Below are 23220 nucleotides of genomic sequence, written 5' to 3'. Positions count from 1 at the left end.
ATTTGAAGTGGCTCCGAGGGATTGGCTGTGGAGGGAAACGTGCAATGAAACACTTTTTCTAGTCAAGTCCCTTCAGTGCAGGAAGCAGCCCTGTCCGGAAAGGTGGGGATGAGGTTTCAGTCTCACGGCTCAGCCCCGTCAAATGGGGAGGAGAGAGGCCTAGTCCGCAGGCTGCTCTGAAGCGTTAACAAGGGAGCACAGGAGGGAGCTGGCAGCTATGCCCATGGCCAGGGGGGCGTCCGGTCAGAGAAAAAGGCCAAGCTGAACTCTGAGAGGCGAGCAAACAGTTCTCCTGTCTGAGAATCCTTGCATTCAGTAGAACAGAGAGGCAGTCAAGGCCCCGTGTGACAGCCACTGTGACAATGGAGGGGCAAGAAGAAAGGAACTAAAAAGAACAGTGGCGTGGGAATGGAGATTCTGAGTGGGAGAGCTTAAGTTTCGGGTGCCTGTGAACCACCCTGGGGGAGACACTTGGTTTGGGTGCCTGTGAGCCAGCCGGGAGGAGACCCCCATGGTAGGCCACTGGGTAATGCCAGAGCACAGGACGGAGACTAGGCTGGAGTTAGCGACATCAAAGCCATTGCCCTCGAAAGGGCACCGGGAGCCATGTGAGTGTGTGGACAAGGCTGACTAGGCGCCAAAGTGCTCCCGAGATACAGTGCATAGTGCATTATTCTGCTAGTCAAAAAGTCAGTGGTTCGAACCCATCAGCCAGGAGAATGATGAAGTCATCTCCTCCAGTGATGGTCGACAGCCTGGAAGACCCAGCCAAGGGTCGCCACGAGGTAGAAGCAACTTGAGGCCAGTGGGCAAGGTTAGGAAAGGAGGCACATGGTGTGAGAAGAGCCAAGGCCAGGGGGAGAGTCCTGGAGGACCCCGCGGACACAGAAGGACCTGGCTGTGTCTACACTCTCCCACCTCGCCTCCCTGTGCTAACCCGTCGCGAGCAAGCACAGAGGCATGTCTGTTGCTGCTTCAGTCACGGCGGTGCTCCTTTCCAAGAACCTGGCTGCACCCAATACTGAACAAACTGGAGCTCTTTCAGTTAGGAAGAAAAGAACGAGGGAAGCTGTAACAGAAGACACTGCATTCACTCTGCTGTAATCTGATTATGCTTTCTATTGCCTGCAACCCACAGCAGCAAGCTAAACCAAGCAAATGAAGAGAAAGCGGAAGACCCTCAACAAGACGGACTGGCACAGTGACTGGAGCAATGAACTTGAGCTTGGCAGAGACGACGGGGACGACACAGGACAGGGCGAGGCTCAGGTGTGTTACTCACAGGGTCACTATGATGGCACCTAACAACAATACGTGTGCTGCACTCCTTTACTTCTTCCTGCCTTTTGTACCTAAAAGAAAAAGTGGACCCTCTTCTGTGGACGAGTCCCACTAATTACCCCATATTCACTCTAGTGTCTTTGAGCTTCCCTTTCTCTCCTCCTTTCTCTCTCACATCCCATAAAGCGTAGAGTTGGTCTCCATCCTAAGAACACTGTCCACCTCCTGAAGTGGCAGCCCTGCCTCTTCCTTCCTTCACGCCCAGTCCCACTTGAAGAGTGTTTAACGCTGCTCCTACCAGGTTGCTCCGTGAAGACTCCAGACAGAACATTCCTGAAAAGCTCTGGGCCATGAGCCCCAAGGCATGTTCTGTGTGAAGTGTGACACCAAGACTCAGGTATCAGCCGCAATGGGGCTAGTCTCCACATCTCTCAGGCCGACGAGCAGCAGGACATCGACGGGCATCTTCATTTTAAGGTGCAGCTCCCTTACCCAAGAAGGCTAGAAGTGAGCCTCGTGCATGGGATCTGGAAGGTGGTGAGGAGTGAAGGGCTGCTGGGAAGATTATTGCAAGGCCTTAGGTCTGGGCCAGGGAAGCAGGCCCAAGAGAGAAACAGGAGATGTCTCTGGATGGGCAGGCAGCCACCAGGAGAGCAGGCCAGGCCGCGCTCACAGAGCTCCAGCCCACGGGCAAAAAGGGTAGAGGCCTCTCTTCTGGAAACCCGATGTGTTCAGGCTCTAGGTCTCCACTTGAAATACAGCCCTGCTGTTTCCAGAGATTTAACCTGATTCCCACAGAAAAGGCCAAGCTAACAGCTTACATGGTTGCAAGAAGTGTCTGGGTCCAGATCAGATCTTCCAAGCAGAGGGAAGGCATCCAAGAATTACCTAGAGGTGGGGCACAGGGCCCAACATGGGGTCTGCTGGGGAGAGTCTGCCCCACCTTCTCCTCTGTGCTCCTCTTTCATCAGGTAGGAATTGTCAGAGGGACAGGTAAAGCCCACCAGAGCACAGGGCAGGCTGGGAAGGGAGGGGACAGTGCCTGAGGAGGGAGGGGTCATGGAGAGAGAGGCAGGTCCTGGAGAAGGCAGGGGAGGACAGAGGAAAGGGAGGAAGGCGAAGTTGTTGTTGTGAGGTGCTCTGCGTCCACTGCGACTCAGAGAGACCCTGTGAACAGCAGACATGAGCCTCGCCCTGGCTGCGCCATCGTCACCATCTCGGTAAAGCTCAAGCCCATTGTGGACGCCACCGTATCAACCCACCTCGTGGAGGGTCTTCCTTTCTTTCACCCACCCCTCTACCTTTCTCAGTACGCTGTCTCTCTCTAAGGCTTGGTTCCTCCAGAAAGCAAGCCCGAGCCAGTGAGATGAAGTGTCTCCAGTTGGTGCCTCTACGGAGCACTCTTGTTGCATTTTCTTCAAGACAGATAGATGTGTTTGTGCCTTAGGCCGTCCACGATACAGCTAAGACTCTCGCCATTCTTTAGCATTATCCAAAGGATGTCAGTTTAAAGGCTGAGTGAGGTGAGGTGGAAGGAGGAGAGGAAGGAGAAACTGAGGTCTTCAGGCCGACTGCAAAGCCCACCCTACTCAGCAGGAGGACTAAGGGGTGCACAGGACGGCCCACCCACAGCATTCTGCTTACGTCTCCCAGAGAAGGCCAAGTGAGAGATGGCACACCCCCAACCTGTCTTCCCGTGCCCACCGGGCACACCCTGTAATCACCCCCATCCAGGTATCTACGTATGACACACACCAACACGGCTTTGAGGTTTAAATGGTTTTGTACTGAAATGCGAGCTGATCCCCAAAAGGGCTGGGCTGGGAGGGGCAGAAGTGCCGGCAGCAGGGCTGTCCATGGCCACACGTTACCAACTCCGGGAGCACGTGCCAGTCCCTCCGTCCGCCCTCCCTCCCTGGCAGGGCAGTCGCGTGGAGGTGCTTGGCTGAGCGAGGATGAGGAGGCAGGTCAGTCCTTCAGGAGCAGGCGGAGTGTCCTCAGCTGAAGGGCTTCACCAGCTTCATGGCGGCATAGTTCTAGAAGGAGGGTGGACAGGGTCACAGAGCGGTTCCCAGGACCTGGAGGGGCCTCTCCATTGCCAGGCCCCAATGCCGTGGACAGAGCTGCCAGGGTGGCGGGGGAGCTGGGCAAAGCGGCTCAGGGACGCTCCACCACCTGACCCAGTCCTCACCCGGTCCACGCAGGCTCATCCAGGGGGCCCAGCCTCTGTCCTAAAACTCGACTCCCTCCCACCCTCAGAGGCCCAGACCAGCTCTGTCTTCTCCTCATTGATGGCTGTTAAGGAAACGCCTATGTTCAGTGTCACTGCTATCATTCCTCAGACAGGTGAAGTGAATGTGGGGTTAGAATTCCCACAGCTTCCCACACTGAACCAAGGATCAGTCGCCTTCCATCCAGGCAGAGAGAAAGCTGGGCTTGGGGCCCAGGGCTGACCCACGAGTCCAGCATCAGCAGTAGGTCACCCCGATCATGCCCTGCCTGTGCTGGGCTGACAAGAATCTCCCCTCCCCATGCCTCCTCCGAAAAACCGTGAAAACACACACAACACAACACAGGGTTCCTAATTGGGACGGCATGTTCCCCAGAGCCGACCTAGCACGGCCAACTCCAGAAACAAAGCCACTGCCCCTTCCCTGCCAAGTGCCTGCTGCCCCCACCCCAGGCTGGCCCGACTCCCGGCTGGCTCCACAGGAGGGGGGCTGGGAGGAATCAGGCCGCCCCCTCACCCTCCTCCCAGGGGAATTTCCAAACGGGTAGGAGACGAGGCCAGCTAGAGGGGAGCTGCCTGGCCCTGGATCCCTCTGCCCAGTCATGCTCTGGGACAGTCGGGGTGAGCCCTGTCTCCTAGCTCTGGGACTGGGGTGACAGTGACTTGGATGGAGGGAAGGATTTGTCCAGCTCATGGCAAAGGCTTGGAGGCAAAGCTGGTCCACAGGGACTCAGACCCAGACACCCCCTTTTCCCTAGACCGCCCTGCCTCTTACCCCTGGACAACAAAGACAGGGCTGACATTTTTAAAGAGGATAATGTCCAGAGAGCTCAAAGAGGAGTGATGCCACTACTGGGGGCCATGAGATAAGGGATGTTTATCAGAACCCCAAAGTGCTGCTCAGGGTCTACCGACAGGGCTAGGGGGACTAAGGCTACCCACGAGGCAGGAAGAGTCACCAGGGCCTGGACGCGGCCAAGCCTTCCCTTCTTCCTCTACGGGGCAGCAGGTCTCTTTCCTCAGGCTCCTGACAGCGAGAGAAGGGTCTGGAGCCCGCGGTCAGCACAGAAAGGGTGGTAGTGAGGTCGCTCTGGACCTGCTCCAGGGTTCCCTCAGCTCTTCAGGAAGGGGCTCAGGGTGAAGACCCCTATCCCCCAAGAAAAATGCAGGAGTTCCCGGACCCTGGTCCCTCTCACAGGAGGTAAGCGCTGAGAGCAGCCAGCCACAGGCACCAGGAGAGGCCATGCTGTGTCCTGGGCACTCATGTCTTTCAAGCCTCAACGAGCCTAAATGCTGATTCTCACGTGGGACACTGGGCAGGTCTAGGGGTCTGCATTCCTAACCAACTCCCAGGTGCTGATGCTCCCTGGAGCCCAGCATGAGGGGCTGGGCGGGGCACCATCTCCCAGCCCCCAGCACCCACCACCTGCCCCTCATACCCCAGCACTGATTATACAGCCTGCCTTCAGTGCTCTCTGGCCTCAGTGCTGTTCCCCGAAGACTGGGGACCCCCTCAGTGACAGAAGCCTAAACCCCACAGCAAATCCTTGCCTCCCAGACACCCTGTGAGCTACCATTGAGTCAGGCCTGACTTGCGACAGAGGGACCATGGTCACACAAGCAGGGTCTTCTCTGGCTGATATTCAGAGATAACACAGCAACCCATCAGCCTCCAGACAGACAAGTGACAGCTGTGCCTGAGGCACCCCAGCAAGGAATCAAACCCTGATCTCCAGCTTGGAAGGGGGAAATTTTACCACTGAACCACCACCGCACACTCCACCCCCAGACACCATGTCCTCTCATGAGCTGCCCTCACGTGCTCAAAGGAGGCTTTAGCGTCCATTGAATGTGGGCAAATGTACTCCGAATGACATGAGAGGAGGACAGCTCCCAAGACAGGAACAGCAACTCCTTGACTCAGAACCAGAGGAGGAAACACAAAAGTGTGTGGTCCAGGGGCCTGAACCCCAAATCCTGGTCCCACCATTGGCAGCCCACACTTGCACACACCCCCCTTCCAAAGCCCTGCACCTAGTCTTGCATTTGTGTTTTGTCTTCTTTTGACTCAAGAGTCTGATGGCAAGGGGATTGGAGAAGGGTCTTTTTGTTTGTTTGTTTTGCTTAAAGAAAATACCCCTGCACACCCATGTTTAGCGCAGCTCTGTTCACAATAACGAAGAGTTGGAAACAACCTAAGTGCCCATCAACAAACAATGGATAGAGAAGCTGTGGTATAGTCACACAATGGAATACTACGCTGCATTGAAAAACAAGGAACACATGAAATATTATTCAAAATGGGTGACCCTGGATGACACTATGCTGAGTGAAATATCTCAGTCACAAAAGGACAAATATTGTATAGTGCCACTGTTGTAAAATGGGACTGATATCAGGGTGGGGGAAACCAAAGAAGGGAATAAAAGAAGAGGGGATAAATACTGTATACTGCATTGAAACAGATGAGGGAGAGAACTGATTAAAAGGAATATAGGATTAGGTATATTTTCATGACAAGATTACAGAAAAAGAAATGCATATTAAAGTGGCCTGTGGACTGGGGCGGTGGGGGGGGGAATTGTATAACAAATGAAAGAATTTTTTTTTCTCTTCAAAGAGAAAAACAAACTGGAGGGAGGGATGGACAAGAAGGAAAATGTGCAACAATGAATGAATGGGGAGGAAATTAAATTGAAAGAATATGCTGTAAAAACAACATATACATTGCATTAAAAAAATCATTAATAAAAAACTTTTTAAAAAAAGAAGAGGACACTCCACCTCATCCTTGCCCTGAAAACTGTACAGGCTTCTGGTCTCCACAACCTGGATTCAGTTCTGCCCTGCAGGCATGCCGGGCTAACTGGGGAACCACAGGCAGCTTCAAAGATCTGGCCTGCGGACACCCTCCTGGGTCATCCCGATTCCTGTTGTGATCCAGCAGAGCCCGAGGGCCAGGAAATGCAAGCCAGAGACTCCCCTCCCTGCTCCTCCCAGGCCTCCCCTGCCCCTCGTGGTTTGTGACTGAGTGAAAGCAGTGTTTTAATCACCCTCCTCCCACGAGGCAGACTGAGGGCCCTCATAATCAGAGGGCGATGTCTTCACGACCACCGGCACCTCCAGAACACACTCGGCAAAGAGCCCACATCAGAGTCACTCCTCCAAGCAGACCACCTGACCAGGTGGAAAATGAACCTGGCTGCTGGCCTGGCACAAAGGGAATGAGCACCATGGTGGCTGGCTCACCAGACAGGAGCCACGTACAACCTTGCTGTGCCACCTCGAGCCAGTCTCTTGTCCTCTCTGGGTATTTGTTTCTTTGCCATTAAATTCAAGTGTCAGAGGAGTTTGCATCTTTCTCTCTACACAGGTTTGGAATGTTCATGCTGACTTTCTTGTTTCATGTTGACTTCACAGGAAATTTTCACATCAAGAGCACTGAAAATCACCTGTCAGCCTGGGAACACTGCTGACCTTCCCAGGTCTGAAGTCCTGGAGACACTGGGTGTCCTGAGTCCCTCTGGGGTCCTCTGGGAAGATGGACCAGGACAAAGCCCTGAGCCCTTCTCCTCCAGGCAGTGGCTGAGGGGCTAGGGGCACGGCAGCGGTCACTAGCAGAAGGAGCCTCCACTGGCTTTTTAATCCTTCACCACAAGCATCAGCTCACGTCGAAAGCTCCCCACAGGGGCCCTCTCACCCATTTTATCCCTCTACCCACCTGTGGGAGGCAGGATACACAACATAAACTCAGCCGTGAATACACGCTGAGAACTTCTCTCAGGCTCAAGTACACCCACTCCTCATTCTGAATCTCAGCAGGTGTAGACTTCACAGACAGGACTCTCCTCCTCTTGTCTGCTACAACATTCCTTCCCTTCCCTTCCAGAACCTTCTTCAAAAAGGTTTCCACTCATCCCATCCCAAGGGCCTCACCTCTGCCACCTCTGCTTACACACGTCAGGTCTCCTCAATAAGGAAAATAACAAGTTTCCCTCTCTGAGGGTCACGGGCTCCCCCAGGGTAAGAGTCCATCTCCTTTCCAGACCAGAACTCCTGAAAATTGAGGCTGTGCCTCCCTCATCAAAGCCCCCCGACCAGGGAGACAGCGTGCTCCTCTCCCTCAGACTGGGGACTCTGGGGACACGACTGACCCCCGCATGTCAGAGGTCAGGCTCTGGGCCTCCCACCAGGATCTGATAGCAGTCAGGGCCTGGCCCTTTAGGCTGCCCAGTTGGGGACCGTAGCTTCCCGCTTAGGCCTGCTCACCGGGAAGGCGTAGAGGAAGATTGCCAAGAACAGCAGCAGGATGAAGAGGAGGATGAAGAGGATGATGGTGCAGCGGAAGCGCCTCCACAGGATGAACTTCATGGTCTTGTACGGGGAGGTGAACCACAGGAAGGAGGTGTCAGGGCGCCTGGAGACAATGAACAGGCAGAGGTCAGAGAGAGTGCACCCCGGGGCTGCAATGAACAGGTCAAATAGACCCCCAGCCCTCCAGAGTCATCCCCAAGGCCGGTCGCTCTCCTACCCTCACCCCCAAACATGCATTAGCCTTCTCTTGTCACAGCCTTTGCTACACCATCACCTACCTGGTACTGTCCTCGTCCTGTCCCTGCTACACCCTTCCCACCCTCAGGGCCGCTTCTCCAGGACACTTCCCTCCCTGGAACAGCACTTGGTCACAGACCACACATCTAAGAGCCTGCAAGAGCCTCAAGGCTTGCCTGTCATGTTAGGTGAGCTGTACCCGGCTGCATCCCAGATAAAGCAAGCTGCCAGCCACACACAGAGGCTGGTCTATGGGAGGGAAGGACAGTGGCAAGAGAAGGCAGGAAGACCATCTTCTCTCCCCCGTAACAGCTTCAAGAACCTGCAGCAATGGCTGCCGCGTTTATCATCTGTATGAGGAGACCTGAGCAGGCCAGGTGGGGCCTTGTCCTCAGTGTTCAGACGGCATCGAGACAAACTGAGTCATCTGCTCTAGGCCTGGCTTGAGCTGAGCAGGCAGTGCAGACAAACTCAGCCAGGGCACCCCTGACCCCCAACAGCCGTCTCTCAGACCCTGGGACAGACTCCAGGACTTCCGTACCCACAGGGGCTCAGTTTAAAGATCAAGGTTCGCTGATTGGCGATCCTTTCAATTGCATCTGCAAGTTGAACAACGAGTAAGGGAGACTGAGGAGAAAGCCATGCTGTTGGGTTGCTGTGTTAGAGAAGATGCTAAACATCCCCTGGATTGCCAAAAGGTAAAACCAATCTGTCCCGGAAGAGCTGCAGTCAGAGTGCACCTTAGAGGTAAGCACGGTGAAACGTCATTGCACACACTCAGGTCATATTGTCTGGAAGGGCCAGTTCTTGGAAAAAGACGTCCTGCTGGGAGAGGTGGAGGGTCGGAGAGAGAGAGGAAGACCGTCGGCCAGATGGACGGACACAGTGCCTGTCCCATGGGCTTGAGCAGATCAGCCACGGAGAGGACAGTGTGGGACAGGACAAGGTTCAGAGGTCTAGTTTATCAGGTCACTGTGATTGTCGTTGACTCAAGGGCTCCAAACATCTCCCTAAAAGCCCTGGGATGCAGGAAAGGCACACTGGTCTTCCCATTCCACAAATGGACAAATTAAGGTCGAAAGACCATTCTAAGGTCATACAGCAAGGGTCATGAGAGGCTCTCTAAACACAGAGGGAGAGCCAGGGAGAGCAGGAGGCGGCATGCTAGGGAGAGAGACCCTGACAAGGCTGCAGAGGCCATCAGAACAGGCTCGAGAATCCTAACTGCACCCCTGCATTCAGCTTTTACTTAACTGTGCTGAGATTAGTCCTCAGTACAGCGGAGATGAGAGCTGCCGCCTAGGAGGAAGTTTCCACAGACCTTGCACCCAGGTACGTGCACACTACCAAACCCCAAGTTGCTGCCAGGTCAACCTTGACTCATGGTGGCCCAGGAGGGTCAGAGGAGACACATGTTCCATAGGGCACTCTAGGGCTGGTTTATAAAAAATAGATTGCCAGGCCTTTTTTTCAAGGTACCTGCAGGCAGACTCCACCTGCCAGTCTTTTGCCAGGTGCTTCAATGTTTGTGCCACCTGTTACTCCCTAGCACGTAAGTAGCCTGAGATGAGGCAGCCCCTTCCAGGTCCAGGCTCCGTCCACGGGGTCTATGACTTGTCTATGATACGTAGCAGGGTGGCCTACGCACCAGGACGCAGGGTTCAGGGGCTGGGCACTGACCTTGGGTCCTCCAGCTTGGGATTCATGTTGGGTTCATCGCGGCCCTGGCCAGCGGGCCGTTCCTCATGCTCACTCTCCGTTACGATCTCCAGGGTCATTTCCAGCTTTCCCTGTGGGGCAGAGGGAGCCTGGTCAGGACGAGAAGTCCAGCTGCTGCCCTGGAGACAAGCCAGGGGAGGACAAGCACAAAAACACTGCTTGTCATTGTTCTTGGGCACCACAGAGTCTCTCTGCAACTTTCATCCTTATGAATAAAGACGACAGAGGAAGACTCGATGCCTTCGGGCTGTGGTGTTAGAGAATACGGAATATCCCACGGACTGCTAGGGGAACCAACAGATGCTCCGTGGAGGTAAAGACGACAGAGCTTTATCTCACATTCCGTGGGCATGTTACTAGGAGAGGCTATTCCTTAGAAAGGGACCTCATGCTTAGAAAAGGGGAGGGTCAGTGAAGGGTGGAAGCTTCCCAGCAAGTTAGCTCGGCACAGTGAGCCTGAGCATGTCAGTGACGATGAGGATGGTACAGGACAGGCCAAGGTTCAGATCTGTTGTTCACAGGGTCACTATGATTCAGCACCTCACAATAACAACAACAACGAATCTTCAGGCTATAATCTTCACACAAGGAAGTGCTGGTGGCCTAATGGTAAGGAGGTGTGCAGCCAACCCAGATGTACAGTTTGAATTCACCATCTGCTCCGTGGGAGAAAGATGGGCAATCTCCTCCTGCGCAATTTATAGCCTCGGAAAACTCTGGAAGGTCAGCTGTGGGTCAGTTCTGATTTGAAGATACATAAACAACAGTCTTTATAGAAGCAGATCATCAGACCTGTCTCCTGTGGAGTTGTTGGGTGGATTTAAACTGCCAACCCTTTGGTTACCAGCCAAGCACTTAAGTCCTATACCACCAGGGCCACTGAGTTGTTTAAAGAGAAAAAGATGTGGGGTTGGTTTGATATGTGTGCTCTTTGTGGAAAACATAAGATACATCTCCTTGCAGAAAACTTAGAAACATGACTCCTCATGGCGGCGGAAGCTTGGGCGCGGTACGGTGGTGATTGAGCGAGCCTGGCGGGCGGGCGCCAAGCTCTGGCCTGGCCTCCACGTGCTCCCCGGGCTCTGCACTCCTAATGCTTCGCGGGTGTTGAGTCCTCCCCGGCCGGGACAATGGTGAAATATTTCCTGGGCCAGAGCGTGCTCAGGAGTTCCTGGGACCAAGTGTTCGCCGCCTTCTGGCAGCGGTACCCGAATCCCTACAGCAAACATGTCTTGACGGAAGACATAGTACACCGGGAGGTTACCCCTGACCAGAAACTCCTGTCCCGGAGACTCCTGACCAAGACCAACAGGATGCCGCGCTGGGCTGAGCGACTGTTTCCTGCCAATGTTGCTCACTCGGTGTACATCCTGGAGGACTCTGTTGTGGACCCACAGAATCAGACCATGACCGCCTTCACCTGGAAGATCAACCATGCCCGGCTGATGGTGGTGGAGGAACGCTGTGTTTACTATGTGAACTCTGATAACAGTGGTTGGACCGAAATCCGCCGAGAAGCCTGGGTCTCCTCTAGCTTGTTTGGTGTCTCCAGAGCTGTCCAGGAATTTGGTCTGGCTCGATTTAAAAACAATGTGACCAAGACTATGAAGGGTTTTGAATACATCTTGGCCAAGCTATAAGGTGAAGCCCCTTCTAAGACACTTGTTGAAACTGCCAAGGAAGCCAAGGAAAAGGCAAAAGAGACAGCACTGGCAGCTACAGAGAAGGCCAAGGACCTAGCCAGCAAGGAACAGCAGCAGCAGCAGCAGCAACAATTTGTGTAGCCATCATCAGCCCTGCACAGCCCTTTTACCACCACCATCGCACAGCAGACAATCCAGCTCCAACCCCCTAGCCCCAGTGTGCTCTCTGTTAAAAATCAACACCCAGCCCTATTTCTTGCCTAAGAGATAGGCTAGGGCAAGGGGTAAGGGTCTTGTTTGGCATCTACAGAACAGCAAAAATGTCATCCATGGTCTGTGCTGGTTCTGCATATTCCTCCCATTTGGCAGCTGAGGCACAGAGAGGCACAGACTTGCCCGGGTCAGTGTACAAGTGAAGTGGGAAATGCTAGACTGTAAGCTCCATGAGGGCAGGGATCTGTTTGCTCTCTGATGTGTCCCAAGTATTTGGAATAATACCTAGTACGTAATCGGCACTCAATAAATAACTTGACTTCGGTTAGTACCCCCCCCAAAAAAAAAGTTAGAAACATATAAAGGAAGGAAAATACCATGCCTACTTCCACTGTGTGAAGATAAACTCCATGAGTATTTTTCTTCATCATAGCTTTTTCTTATTCTACCCGAAACATCATGTTGTATATAATTTGCTTTAAGTTACTTAATTACATAACTTGCTTTTTTCACTTAGGAATATATTCAATTTCACCATGTAATTATACACTCGCTCTAGTTTGGTTTTCAATGGCTGAAAAATATTCTATGGGATGGCTGAGCATAATTTATTTAGTAAAAACTACTTATTTTGGTTCCTTCGGGTTGCCCCCAATTCTTTGATATTCTCAACGCCGCAGCCACAAGCACCCCAGAACCCAAATTTTTCATTTTATCTGTTTATTTCCTTAAGAGACCTTTTAGAAAGTGAGACTATGGCATCAAAGCCCATAAATACCATCACATGTCCTTTGAAAGACTAGGAAATTGCTTCCCCAAAGAGGAAGAAATTAGCACCCCTAGCAGACATCAATGAGGATGCATTTCTCTCCACATCTCCACCAAAAATGAGTACTGATATTTTCAAAAATATTTTTAATTTAGTAGGCAAAAAGGCTATCATATTTTACAACAAGCCTTTAATTACTAACACGCTAAAGCTTTCCCTCCCGCCACCATAATGCTTAACAGTCAAGTACACCTCTTCTGTGAATTATCTGTGTGTGTTCTTCATTCATTTTTCTGTGGGGTGTTAGCATTTCTTACTGAATTGTTATAAGCTTGTGGATAACAAGGCTCTTTCATTTCAAGGGCCACTTTAAATGTTGGCTGGCTGGCTGCCATTCCAGAGTAAACTAAGGGATTAGCTCCTTTCCAAGACTGTCCAGCACTAAGGGACTTGTTCTCTGTTCTCCAGTCATGCCCCAGGGCAGACCGCTCAGCAAGGTATCGCCCTGACCCTGTCCACTGTCCCAGGCCACTGTTCCTGGTGAAGGCCACGTGAGTAGACTGTAAATACAACTCTTCCATGACCAGTGCATCTTCTGATTTAAAAGGCCTGCCCTGGAATGAGAGTCTCGGGTGGAAAGAAGGCTGGGAACTGTAAGGGAAAAGTCTTGGAAAACAGAGTCGGGGGTGCTGGGGAGGGAGGACAGGAGAACAGGACAGAGGGCAGGAGTGCACTCAGTGATTGCTGAGGGCCCTGCCCCCACTGCCCACTGACGTCTGAGACAGAAGACTTACCGCCAGGATCTGCTTCTCACCCTCTTCGGCCACGCAGGGCCACCAGCCTTTTACGGTTTTCTGTTCAAAAAGGGACACAAAGCGCTCGGGGTGGAAAGTGTCGTCCAGCTGGTCTAAGGAGCACTTCTCGGCAGTCTTGGCGGGCTTGGGCATGCGGTTGAGATCCAGCTGCAGGCAGCCTGCAACAAAGGGGATTCCCCTCAGCCAGAGATTTCCAAATCAATGCATTTCCTCCACCAGGGCAGGTTCAAAGCAAGCTCAGTCACTCACACCCCTAAACTTTCCACCTTTCCAATCAATATCTCCTCTTAGAGTTATCACACTTCCCATCCTTCTACTCAAGTGTCCAAATGTCTGTTGACCTCCCCACACATGCCATCTCACCATGTACTAATCCACCCGTGCTTCCATCGTCCACAGTCATGCATCACGAACCTTTTGACCTGGTGCCTAATGTACCAAGCTGCTGCTAACAGGAAAATCAGCAGTTCAAATGTACTTAGCGGGAAGTCTCCTGTATAAGATTCAGTGCCCAGATGCCCGATGCAGGGTCACTTTGAGCTGCCCAGATGGCAGTGGAAAGGTGGAGGGCCAGAGAAAGAGGAGAGACCCTCAACAGGATGGACTGACACAGTGACTGCAGCAATGGGCCGGAACACTTCAGACACAGTGAGGACGGCAGAGGACAGGGCAAAGTTCAGATCACGGGTCACTATGAGTCATGGGCAACTCACCAGCAACCAACAACATCAGATGGCAGGGCACATGGGGGCTGGTTTTGTTACTCAGCTAATTATTCAAATAATCATTGTTGTATGTTGATTTATCTACTCTTTCATGATCCATCAGCTCCCTGTATAAATCCACCTATTAGAGGAAATGACAGGAAAGTGCCGATATCCAAACATGTTTGAGCTATACAACAGTGATTTCAAATGGCTTCATCAAACTCATCACAGTAACATGACAGTGATGGCATTAATAGAACTGGAGTCCAGGGGGTCGATGGGGTCAAGTGAGAGAGAGAAATCTAAAGCTTCCTTCCTAAAGCCAGATTAGGTCAATTCTTGATCTCATGCTTAGGGCATTAGATTTCCTTGCCAGCGTATAGAGGTTAGCTACTGAGAGTCCTCCAACTGGACACAGCTTTCTTCCTTTCCTAAGTCGGCTCTCTTTGCACTCATTCCTGACGCCTCCGGCCACCCATCCTTCCACTCGTCCATCTAACTGTTCTGACCTATCTGTAAATCAGATTCATTTTCTATCGATCCCTTTGTCTAACTCGTTTCAGCTTCCATCTATCTACCTACATTCATCTCTCTATCCCTCAAGTGAACACGAGTATGCTAATGTCTACTTTTACCGGTGATCCCAACATAGCATTAAATAAAATCAGGATAGTAAACAACATATAGAGCATTCTGGTGGCCTAGTGGGTAGGGAAGCGTGTGCTGCCAACTCAAAGGCAGGTAGTTCAAGCCCACTAGCTACTCCGTGGGAGAAAGATGGGAAATTTACAGCCTCTGAAAAGTTACTGGAGGGTCAGCTATGGGTCGGTTCCAACGCAACAGCATATAACAAACATATATATGCATATGTTACATGCATACATATATATGCATATATCTGCATTTTACATATGTTGTTACGTGCTGCAAGTTGGGACAGTACTTTATTTTTCTAAATGTTTTATTGGTTTACATATAATCAGTCGTATGCATCGTGTTTTGTACATGTACATTTTGGGTTTTTTTTCACTATTGGTAACGTTTTTTTTACTGTTACATTGGTTTGCATACAAAGTTCATATACATTGTGTTTCACATTATCCTTCATTCACATTGTGTTTCATACAATCATTTCCATTGGTTACGTTTCTAAAAATCATCATTAAACCATGCGCACCATTATCCTGTCTTCCCAGATCCCCACTGGATCTTTCCCATTTCCTTTTACTCCAGCTCCCCTCACCCACCAAATTGTGCAGCCCTGTGATTTTCCACTGTCCACCCCCACCTCTCTCTGTTCCCACCCCTTCCTCCTTTGTATCCCCTACATGTTTTACTAGCTATCCTTCTGTTTTTACAAAATGATCCTATGTAGTATTTATCCTTATGAGACTGAGTTCGTTTACTCAGCATAATACCCTCCAGTCTCTCTCAAGTTCCATAGTAATTTTCAAAATCACTGCTCCTGAGGAAAAACACATTTTATATTATGTTCTTGTTGTTAAGTATCATTGAATCAGAACTGACTCATAACTGACCCTTCAGTGGGTTTTCAGAGGCAGTAAATCACACAGGAAGAGATGCCCATTCTTCTCCCACAGAGCAGCTAGTAGACTTGAACTGTGTATCTCTGCACTGGTAGTACAATTTCTTACCACTAAGTTACCAGAACTCCCTTTTTATATACATACATATATACATACATACATACAGACATACATATGTGTGTGTATATATAAAATATATATACACATACATACATGTGTACATATAACTATATACACATATATACATACATATACACATATCTATACACCCATATACACATATATACACACATACATACATATATACATATACACACAGACATATACTTATATACACACATACATATACATATATATACACACACATATTGTTGTTGTTATGTGCCATCGAGTCGCTTGAGACTCATAGCGACCCTATGTACAAGAGCTCTAAATGCTCTTCTATCCTGTGCCAACCAAGCCATCTCAAACGCACTTATTCCCACCACTCCAGTCACAGAATCGATCCATCTCATCGAAGGTCTTCCTCTCCTTCGTCGCCCCTCCACTCTCCCAAACATGATGTCCCTCTCCAAGGACCAGTCCCTCCTTGCAACATGCCCAAAATACATCAGACAAAGCTTCAGAATCCTTGACTCCAAGGAGCATTCTGGCTTCACCTTCTCCAGGACAAACCTGTTTGTTCTCCTAGCAGTCCATGGTATGTTCAACACTCTTCTCCAGCACCACAGCTCAAAGGCATCAATTCTCTTTTTATCATCCCTATTCACTGTCCAACTCTCTGATGCATAGCACGTAATTGCAAAGACTATAGCCCGGATCAGGAGCACCTTAGTCTCCAACCTGACATCGTTGCTTTTCAGTACTCTTGAGAGGTCCCTCACAGCATACTTTCCCATAGCAATACGTCTTTTAATTTCCGGGCTGCTGTTACCAAGAGTGTTGATTGTGGAGCCAAGCAAACTAAAACTGTTAACTATCTCAGTCTCTTCACCATCCATACTGATGCTGCCAATTGGCCCAGTGGTGAGAATCATAGTTTTCTTGATACTGAGCTTCAGTCCACATAGGAGGCTATAGTCCTTAATCTTCTGCAGCAAGTGCCTCAGTCCTCCTCAGTTTCAATAAGCAGGGTTGTGTCATCTGCATAATGCAGATAGTTTATGATTCTTCCACAAATCCTGATGCCACATTCCTTTTCGAATAGCCCAGCGTCTCAGATGATCTGTTCTGCATACAGATTGAAAAGGTATGGAGACAAAATACATCCCTGATGAACCCTCTTCTTGATTTTGAACCATGTAGTGTCTCCTCGCTCTGTTCTGACAACTTCCTCTTGGTCTAAGTTTTGTATTAGCACAATCAAATGTTCTGGAATTCCCATTCTTCTCAGAGTCAGCCACAGCTTGTTGTGATCCACACAGTCAAAAGCCTTTGCATAGTCAATGAAGCACAGATAGACATTCTTCTGGTGTTCTTTGCTTTCTGCCAAGAACCATCTAACATTAGCTACAATATCCCTAGTACCACGACCTCTTCTAAATCCATCCTGCACATCTGGCACTTCTCTGTTGACATATTGTTCCAAACGTTTTTGGACAATTTTCAGCAGAATCTTGCTTGCATGTGATATTAATGATACTGTTCAATAATTTCCACACTCTATACATATATATACACACACACATATATATGTAGTATTCTATATCATTCCAGTTTGATTTATATAAAAGATATCAAAGAGAGGTAAGATTATTTCTGAATGACAAGATAATAGATGTTTAACTCTTAGTTTTTAATTATATATTAAAAACAAATATTATTTGAAAGTAAAACATTTTGTTACGAAACTGGAAAAATGGAAATAAAGTTAAAAGGTAGTAATTTTTTTGAGAATAAAACACTAGTCTATTTAACTCCATTCTGAATACAGATTTATCAACTCAAAACAAATGGGAATTTTCCTTTAAAATAAATTTTATAAAGCCTCCTCCCACAAATATTGATTGATAGATTACATAAAGGGTTTTTTTTATTTAATGTGAAGAAATACTCCGTAAACATTAAAAGCAAGTGAAAAATGGAATCACTTGTATGTTAATATAGAAAAATCTCTGAAAGATCATTAATAGGGGTGACGAATCCAAAACCATGAAAAGAGAAATTCTATAAAAAATATAGATAATAAAACTTAGTTTACATGTTCTACCTAACAAATAATGAAGTGACAGCTATGTTACAAGCCAGTATTTCTCAGACAGCAAGAGTAGCAAAGTCCAGGGTGATGGCACTTTTTACAGAAAATAGAGCTAGGAACATGAACAAGCAAAACTTTCCAAGAAGAAAATTCAACAATATGTTTCAAAACCATTAAAACTGTAAATGACTCAGTGCCCTACAGGGAGGGGCGTCATTAAACAAGAGGCCATCTGCACACGGCACGAGCCAGGCTTCATTTGATGCACCATCGAGTTGGAACCGACTCAGAGCTGACCCTCCAGCAGGTTTTGAGAGTCTGTAAATTGCATAGAAGGAGACTGCCCATCTTTCTCCTTCAGAGCAGCTGGTGGATTCGAACCACCTGACTTTGGATTGGGAGCACAGCTCCTAACCCACTAAGTCACCAGAATCCACAGTCATTAAGTGTGATGATGGTAATTATGATGATGATGATGATGCAAATATGAAAATTGGAAGATGAATATTGAGTAAAACTGATGTTCTTTTAAAAAAAATCAGGTTAAAAAGTTGTAGCCAAGTGGTAAGGAGCTGTGCTGCCAACCTGAAAGCATGCAGTTCAAATCCACTAGCTGCTTTGTGAGAGAAAGATGGGCAATCTCCTCCTGTGGTATTAACTGCCTTTGGAAACTCACTCGAGGGTCAGCTATGCGTCAGATCTGACTTGACACTATATAACAATAACATATTGTTGTACCTATCACATGTTGCCATCAAGTCACATGCAATTCATCTGGTGTCTTCCTCTCTTGCACTGTCCCTCCACTTTTCCAAGCATGATGTCCTTCTGCAAGGGTTGACCCTTCTTAGCAACATGCCCAAAGTTTGTTAAAACAGAGCTTTAAAATCCTTGCCTCCAAGGAGCAGCTTGGCTTCACCCTCTCCAGGAAAGATCTGTTTGTTCTTTTGGCAGTCCATGGCACATTCAATACTCTTCTCCAGCACCACAGCTCAAAGGCATCAATGCTTCTTCTGTCATCCCTTGTTACTGCCCAGCTCTCTGATGCATAGCAAGCAATTGTAAAGACCAGAGCCTGGTTCAGGTGCACCTTGGTCTCTAGAGTGGCATCATTATTACTTTTAGCACTCTGGGGAGGTCCCTGACAGCAGATTTTCTCAATGCATATATATGTCCACACTTAAAATGCATAAATAGATATGTCTGTTTAAACATCTGAAAAGATGTGTCAAATGTTAGCAGGGAGCATCTGTGGTTGGTGAGATTACCGTAAGTATGAGAGGTATTCTCATCTGCATTTTCTAGTTGCTCTATATCAACTCTGTGCCTCAGAATACTAAGCAAAATAATATCAGTCAGTCATCTCTGATGCCATTATAGCTACACCTTAATCTTCTGAGATGCTCCTGGCCTCATGCATGCAGGTAACCAGTTAGGTGAGGAGAGTGGGAGAGTGTCAATGATTGGCCAAGCCCACCCTGCTCTCACAGAACCAGAGCTCCCAGCAGGCCCCCTGACTCCCAGATGGTCTGTCTCACTGGTTCACGTTCACAGTGGTCACAGGGCTACTGCTAACCCTTCCTTTCACAGGCCATGTCCCATCCCTGCGAGGGCCTCCCTGCTTTCAGCTTAGGATTTCAGCATGGTTGTTTACCCTAGAGAGAGCCCTGATGTCTTAGTGGGGAAGGAGCTGAGGTGCCCACCCAAAGGCAGGCAGTTCTGAATCCACCCTCTGCCCCTTGAGTGAGAGATGGCCAATCAATCTCCTGCTGTGTAATTTCTGGCTCTGAAACCCTGCTGGAGGGTCAGTTATCTCAGATCCTGCCCGGGCAGGGGTGCAGAGAGCGGTGTGTTCATTTTCTCAGCTCCTCAAGTGCAAGGTGAAGAGCAACTTGATTCCTTGCTCATCCAGCTCAGCTGTGACGGAGATCGTTGTAGGGTGACCCAAGCTGTGGCCGTCAACCAAAGCACAACTGTGTGGTCTCCGCCGGAGCTTCCTTCTCTCCTGCTCCACCTGGGCTACCATCTGACACCACTGGCTCTAAAACCTCCCTGCTGCCAGGTCCAGTTGGGTGGGCACTGGACCTCACTCAGTTACAGACCTCACATGGCATGGGGCCACGTCAGACAGCACCTACCACCCCCTATGCACACCTGAGCCTTGAAAGGCCCTGGGAAGGATGCGCACATAGTGGGGTGCCAGACACAGAGACAGCACCTGCCGCCCCCTCCCCACACCTGAGCCCTGAAGGACCCCCCCCCCAAAGGACGCACACCGTGGGGTACCAGATGCAGATGGAGCCAGTACTCACCCAGGAAATCATCGAAAGAGAACTTGTCATTGTCCCACACCTGGAACACCACTCGTGCTGGGACTTTGCTCTCCGTCTTGTCCAGTCTCCAGAAGGCATCCTGGCTCGGAGGAGGGGCGAGAGAGGGAGTGAGGACACAAGGTTACTGAGAATGCCGGGAGGTGGTGGCACAGTGGGGCCTCCCTCAGGGGCTTGTCAGTGCCAGGGTCCTAGGAGGAAGATGACCAGGGACAGACTCCAGAATTCTGGGGACTTTGCAGGCCCATGTCACATACAAAGAGTATTTCATTTTCTAATAACCAGGAGTGTTGCTGCTGTGAGCAGTCAAGTCTGACTCGATCCACAGCTGACCCTCCAGTTGGTTTTCAGAGGTTGGAAATAGCAGGGGAAGAGACTGTCCACCCTATTAGAGCAACTGGTGGATTCGAACCACATGCCTTTGGGAATGCAGTACAGCTTCTTACCACTAGGCCACCAGAGCTCCACCAGAGAATCAGGATTCTCATTCACATATCACAGATGATGGAACAGTTAAAGGCATTCATTTGCCCAAGGTCTGACAGTTCATCATAATAGCATTAGCATCACACTTCCACCCTTTACCAGCATGGGCCCTTGTATCTTCCCAATATTCGCTCAAAGTTCTCTCTACAGCTGCAAGGCCTCACACAGTTAGGAGGCGGCAGCCAGGATTCAAGCCCCAAGTCCTGCTCTGTTCTCATGACCTTGGGGTCTACAGGTTGGTTGAGGACCTAAGGGACTACCACCCTTGCCCTGGAGTCACCAGAAGGATCCTTCCTACATGCTGCTCTAAGAAACAGTCATGGGGACAAGTGACCCAGATGCCCCTTCACCACCCACCCACCCAACAGCACCTCTAGGTACTGGTCAGGGACCCAGGGTGCTGGGAGGTTGACTGTCTTTCCCAGTAGGATGAGAGGCCCTCTCTCTCCACCCCCTCATTCCCCTCCAGCACAGCCTCAGCCCAGCAGGGCAATGCCACCTTGGGGTCATTCCCATGAGGCCTCTGGGGCAGCTAAAGCTGCGTGAGGCTCAGTACAGAGGCCCACCCCTGCCCCTGGGTCCCTGCATACTCTGCCCAGAGTGATCTCTCCAGGTCAGAGTTGGGAGCTGAACCCACATCCCTGAAAGGGGAGGGGGAACTCCACAGGAGCTCAGGAAGTTTGGTGGGCCCCAGGTCCGCCGGCTAGTGGATGACCTAGAGACGAGGCCCAGCAGGGCCAGCCCAGATCGCACCAGGCTGCTGGACCTGAGGCCCTGGCCACTGTCCCATGAGGAATGCCCCTTCCAAAGCCTGGACTGCTGCTTGGGCTGGTGTTAGGACTCAGCCCCCAGGCTGGCCCCTCACCCCAACTGCAGCAGGGCCCCCCTGTTTCCGGGCCGGCCAGGCCCAGCCCTCCTGCAGTGTCTCCCTCCTCCGACAGGTCTTTTATGGGCAGCTCTGTGGCCGCCTGTGCAGCCCGTCGGCGTGCCCGCTCCCCCGGCCCCCTGGTTTATGGGCTCGGTAATGAGCCAGAGGTTCAAACGGCCCCTGGTGGGAGCAGCTGGGCTGGGGGATGCGCCCCCCCAGGTCCCAGCCGCTCATTACGCTGCCGGCCCGGCCCTTTTACTAGCTGTTTATTTGCAGGGTGGGTGCAGGCAGGGCCTGGTGGGTGTGCTGGGCTCCAGGTGGGAGCCGGCCAGGGCAGCCAGCGGCGGTTCAAAGCCGCCGGATGAAAGGGGACCCTGTGCTTTATGACAGTCTCGTCTGGTTAATGGGGTCCCTGGAGGGCCTGCCTGCCAGAGCCCCCCAGCCCCCGGCAGAGGCTGGCTCAACACAGGACGGGGATCCCAGGGGTTCTGTGGTGTCCAGCCCGGCCCAGATGTGTCATCTCACCCAGACCAGCCCCACCAAGGGCACAGCTGCTCTCCGGGCCCCTTCTTCCACACAGACACACTGGTCTCCCCAGGCCAAACCAGTTCCTGGTCACCTCCTGACTACACAAACACCTGGGCTGTCCCTTGACCTCTGTGACCCCCTCCCCATCTCTGCTGATGTGTGACTTCCAACTCAGCAGCCCTCCCCCTCCTGCCATGCCCCCCTTCAGCTCTCAGACCAGCCTCCTGGCCCCCACCTGCTCTCCATCCCGGTGGCCCCCATGGCCTTCTCTATCTCCCAAGTGCAGCCCCACCTTTCCCCACACGTCCGCCCACTCCCCGCTTCAGCACTCCAGGCCAGCTCAGCTCTTGCTAATGCCACCAGAGAGCTGCCAGAACGAAGCCACCCCTGAGCCTTCACCAGCCACCCACCACCTGGGTAACTTCTGAGACACCAGTGAACAACTCGGCGCTCTTCCTCCTCCTCCTCCTCAGTCCAGCCGCCCTCATTTATCTCAAACTGCCCACCATGGTGCTCTGAGGTTCTCGTTCCTTCTACTTGTTAGAAAAAACTAGAAGCTTCAACTTCCTGAAAGTCCTCGCCTCTGTCTACATTAGTCAGAGTGAGGGAGCCCATGATGGTGGTAGTGATGCCATGGTGGGGCACTGCGGTGAGGGAGACAGCAGCACTGGGGGTGCTGGGGTGTGTGGCGGTGCTGGGGTGTGTGGTAGTGCCAGGGTGTTGGTGTGTGTGGTGTTGCTGGGGTGTGGGGTATTGCTGGGGTGTGTGGTGTTGCTGGGGTGCTGGGCTGTGTGGTGGTGATGGGGTGCATGGTGGTGCTGGGCTGTGTGGCAGTGCTGGGGTGCATGGTGGTGCTGGGGTGTATGGTGGTGCTGGGGTGCATGGTGGTGCTGGGGTGTATGGTGGTGCTGGGGTGCATGGTGGTGCTGGGGTGCATAGTGGTGCTGGGGTGTGGGGCAGTGCTGGGCTGTATGGCGGTGCTGGGGTGCATGGTGGTGCTGGGGTGCATGGTGGTGCTGGGATGTATGGCGGTGCTGGGGTGCACAGTGGTGCTGGGGTGCATGGTGGTGCTGGGGTACATGGTGGTGCTGGGGTGTATGGCGGTGCTGGGGTACATGGTGGTGCTGGGCTGTGTGGCAGTGCTGGGGTGCGTGGTGGTGCTGGGCTGCGTGGCGGTGCTGGGCTGTGTGGCAGTGCCGGGGTACATGGTGGTGCTGGGGTGTGGGGCAGTGCTGGGCTATATGGCAGTGCTGGGGTGCATGGCGGTGCTGGGGTGTGTGTCGGTGCTGGGATGTGTGGTGGTGCTGGGGTGTGTGGTGGTGCTGGGGTGCATGGT

At 51.2% G+C, this 23220-nt stretch overlaps 1 protein-coding gene and 1 pseudogene across 14 annotated transcripts in view; one reads left to right on the top strand and one right to left on the bottom strand.

The window, feature by feature from the left end:
* Positions 1-3278: 3278 nt before the first annotated feature.
* The window catches only part of DYSF (dysferlin), a 238455-nt gene continuing 218513 nt past the window's right edge, over positions 3279-23220 (bottom strand). For all 14 annotated transcript variants that reach the window (XM_006880872.1, XM_006880868.1, XM_006880876.1 and 11 more), the window contains 5 exons: positions 19985-20084; positions 13201-13379; positions 9743-9852; positions 7781-7928; positions 3279-3317 (listed from right to left, as the gene is read on the bottom strand). In XM_006880872.1, coding sequence (XP_006880934.1) covers positions 3279-3317; positions 7781-7928; positions 9743-9852; positions 13201-13379; positions 19985-20084 — 576 coding nt within the window. The remainder of the gene's footprint in view (positions 3318-7780; positions 7929-9742; positions 9853-13200; positions 13380-19984; positions 20085-23220) is intronic.
* On the top strand, positions 10912-11565 carry LOC102844535 (annotated as a pseudogene).

The sequence above is a fragment of the Elephantulus edwardii genome, unplaced genomic scaffold, assembly GCF_000299155.1.
Source record: "Elephantulus edwardii isolate Elephantulus edwardi_28Jun2011 unplaced genomic scaffold, EleEdw1.0 scaffold00011, whole genome shotgun sequence".
Classification (NCBI taxonomy): domain Eukaryota; kingdom Metazoa; phylum Chordata; class Mammalia; order Macroscelidea; family Macroscelididae; genus Elephantulus; species Elephantulus edwardii.
The sequence above is the reverse complement of the archived record's forward strand: the minus strand, read 5'-3'. Positions and strand labels throughout refer to the sequence as shown.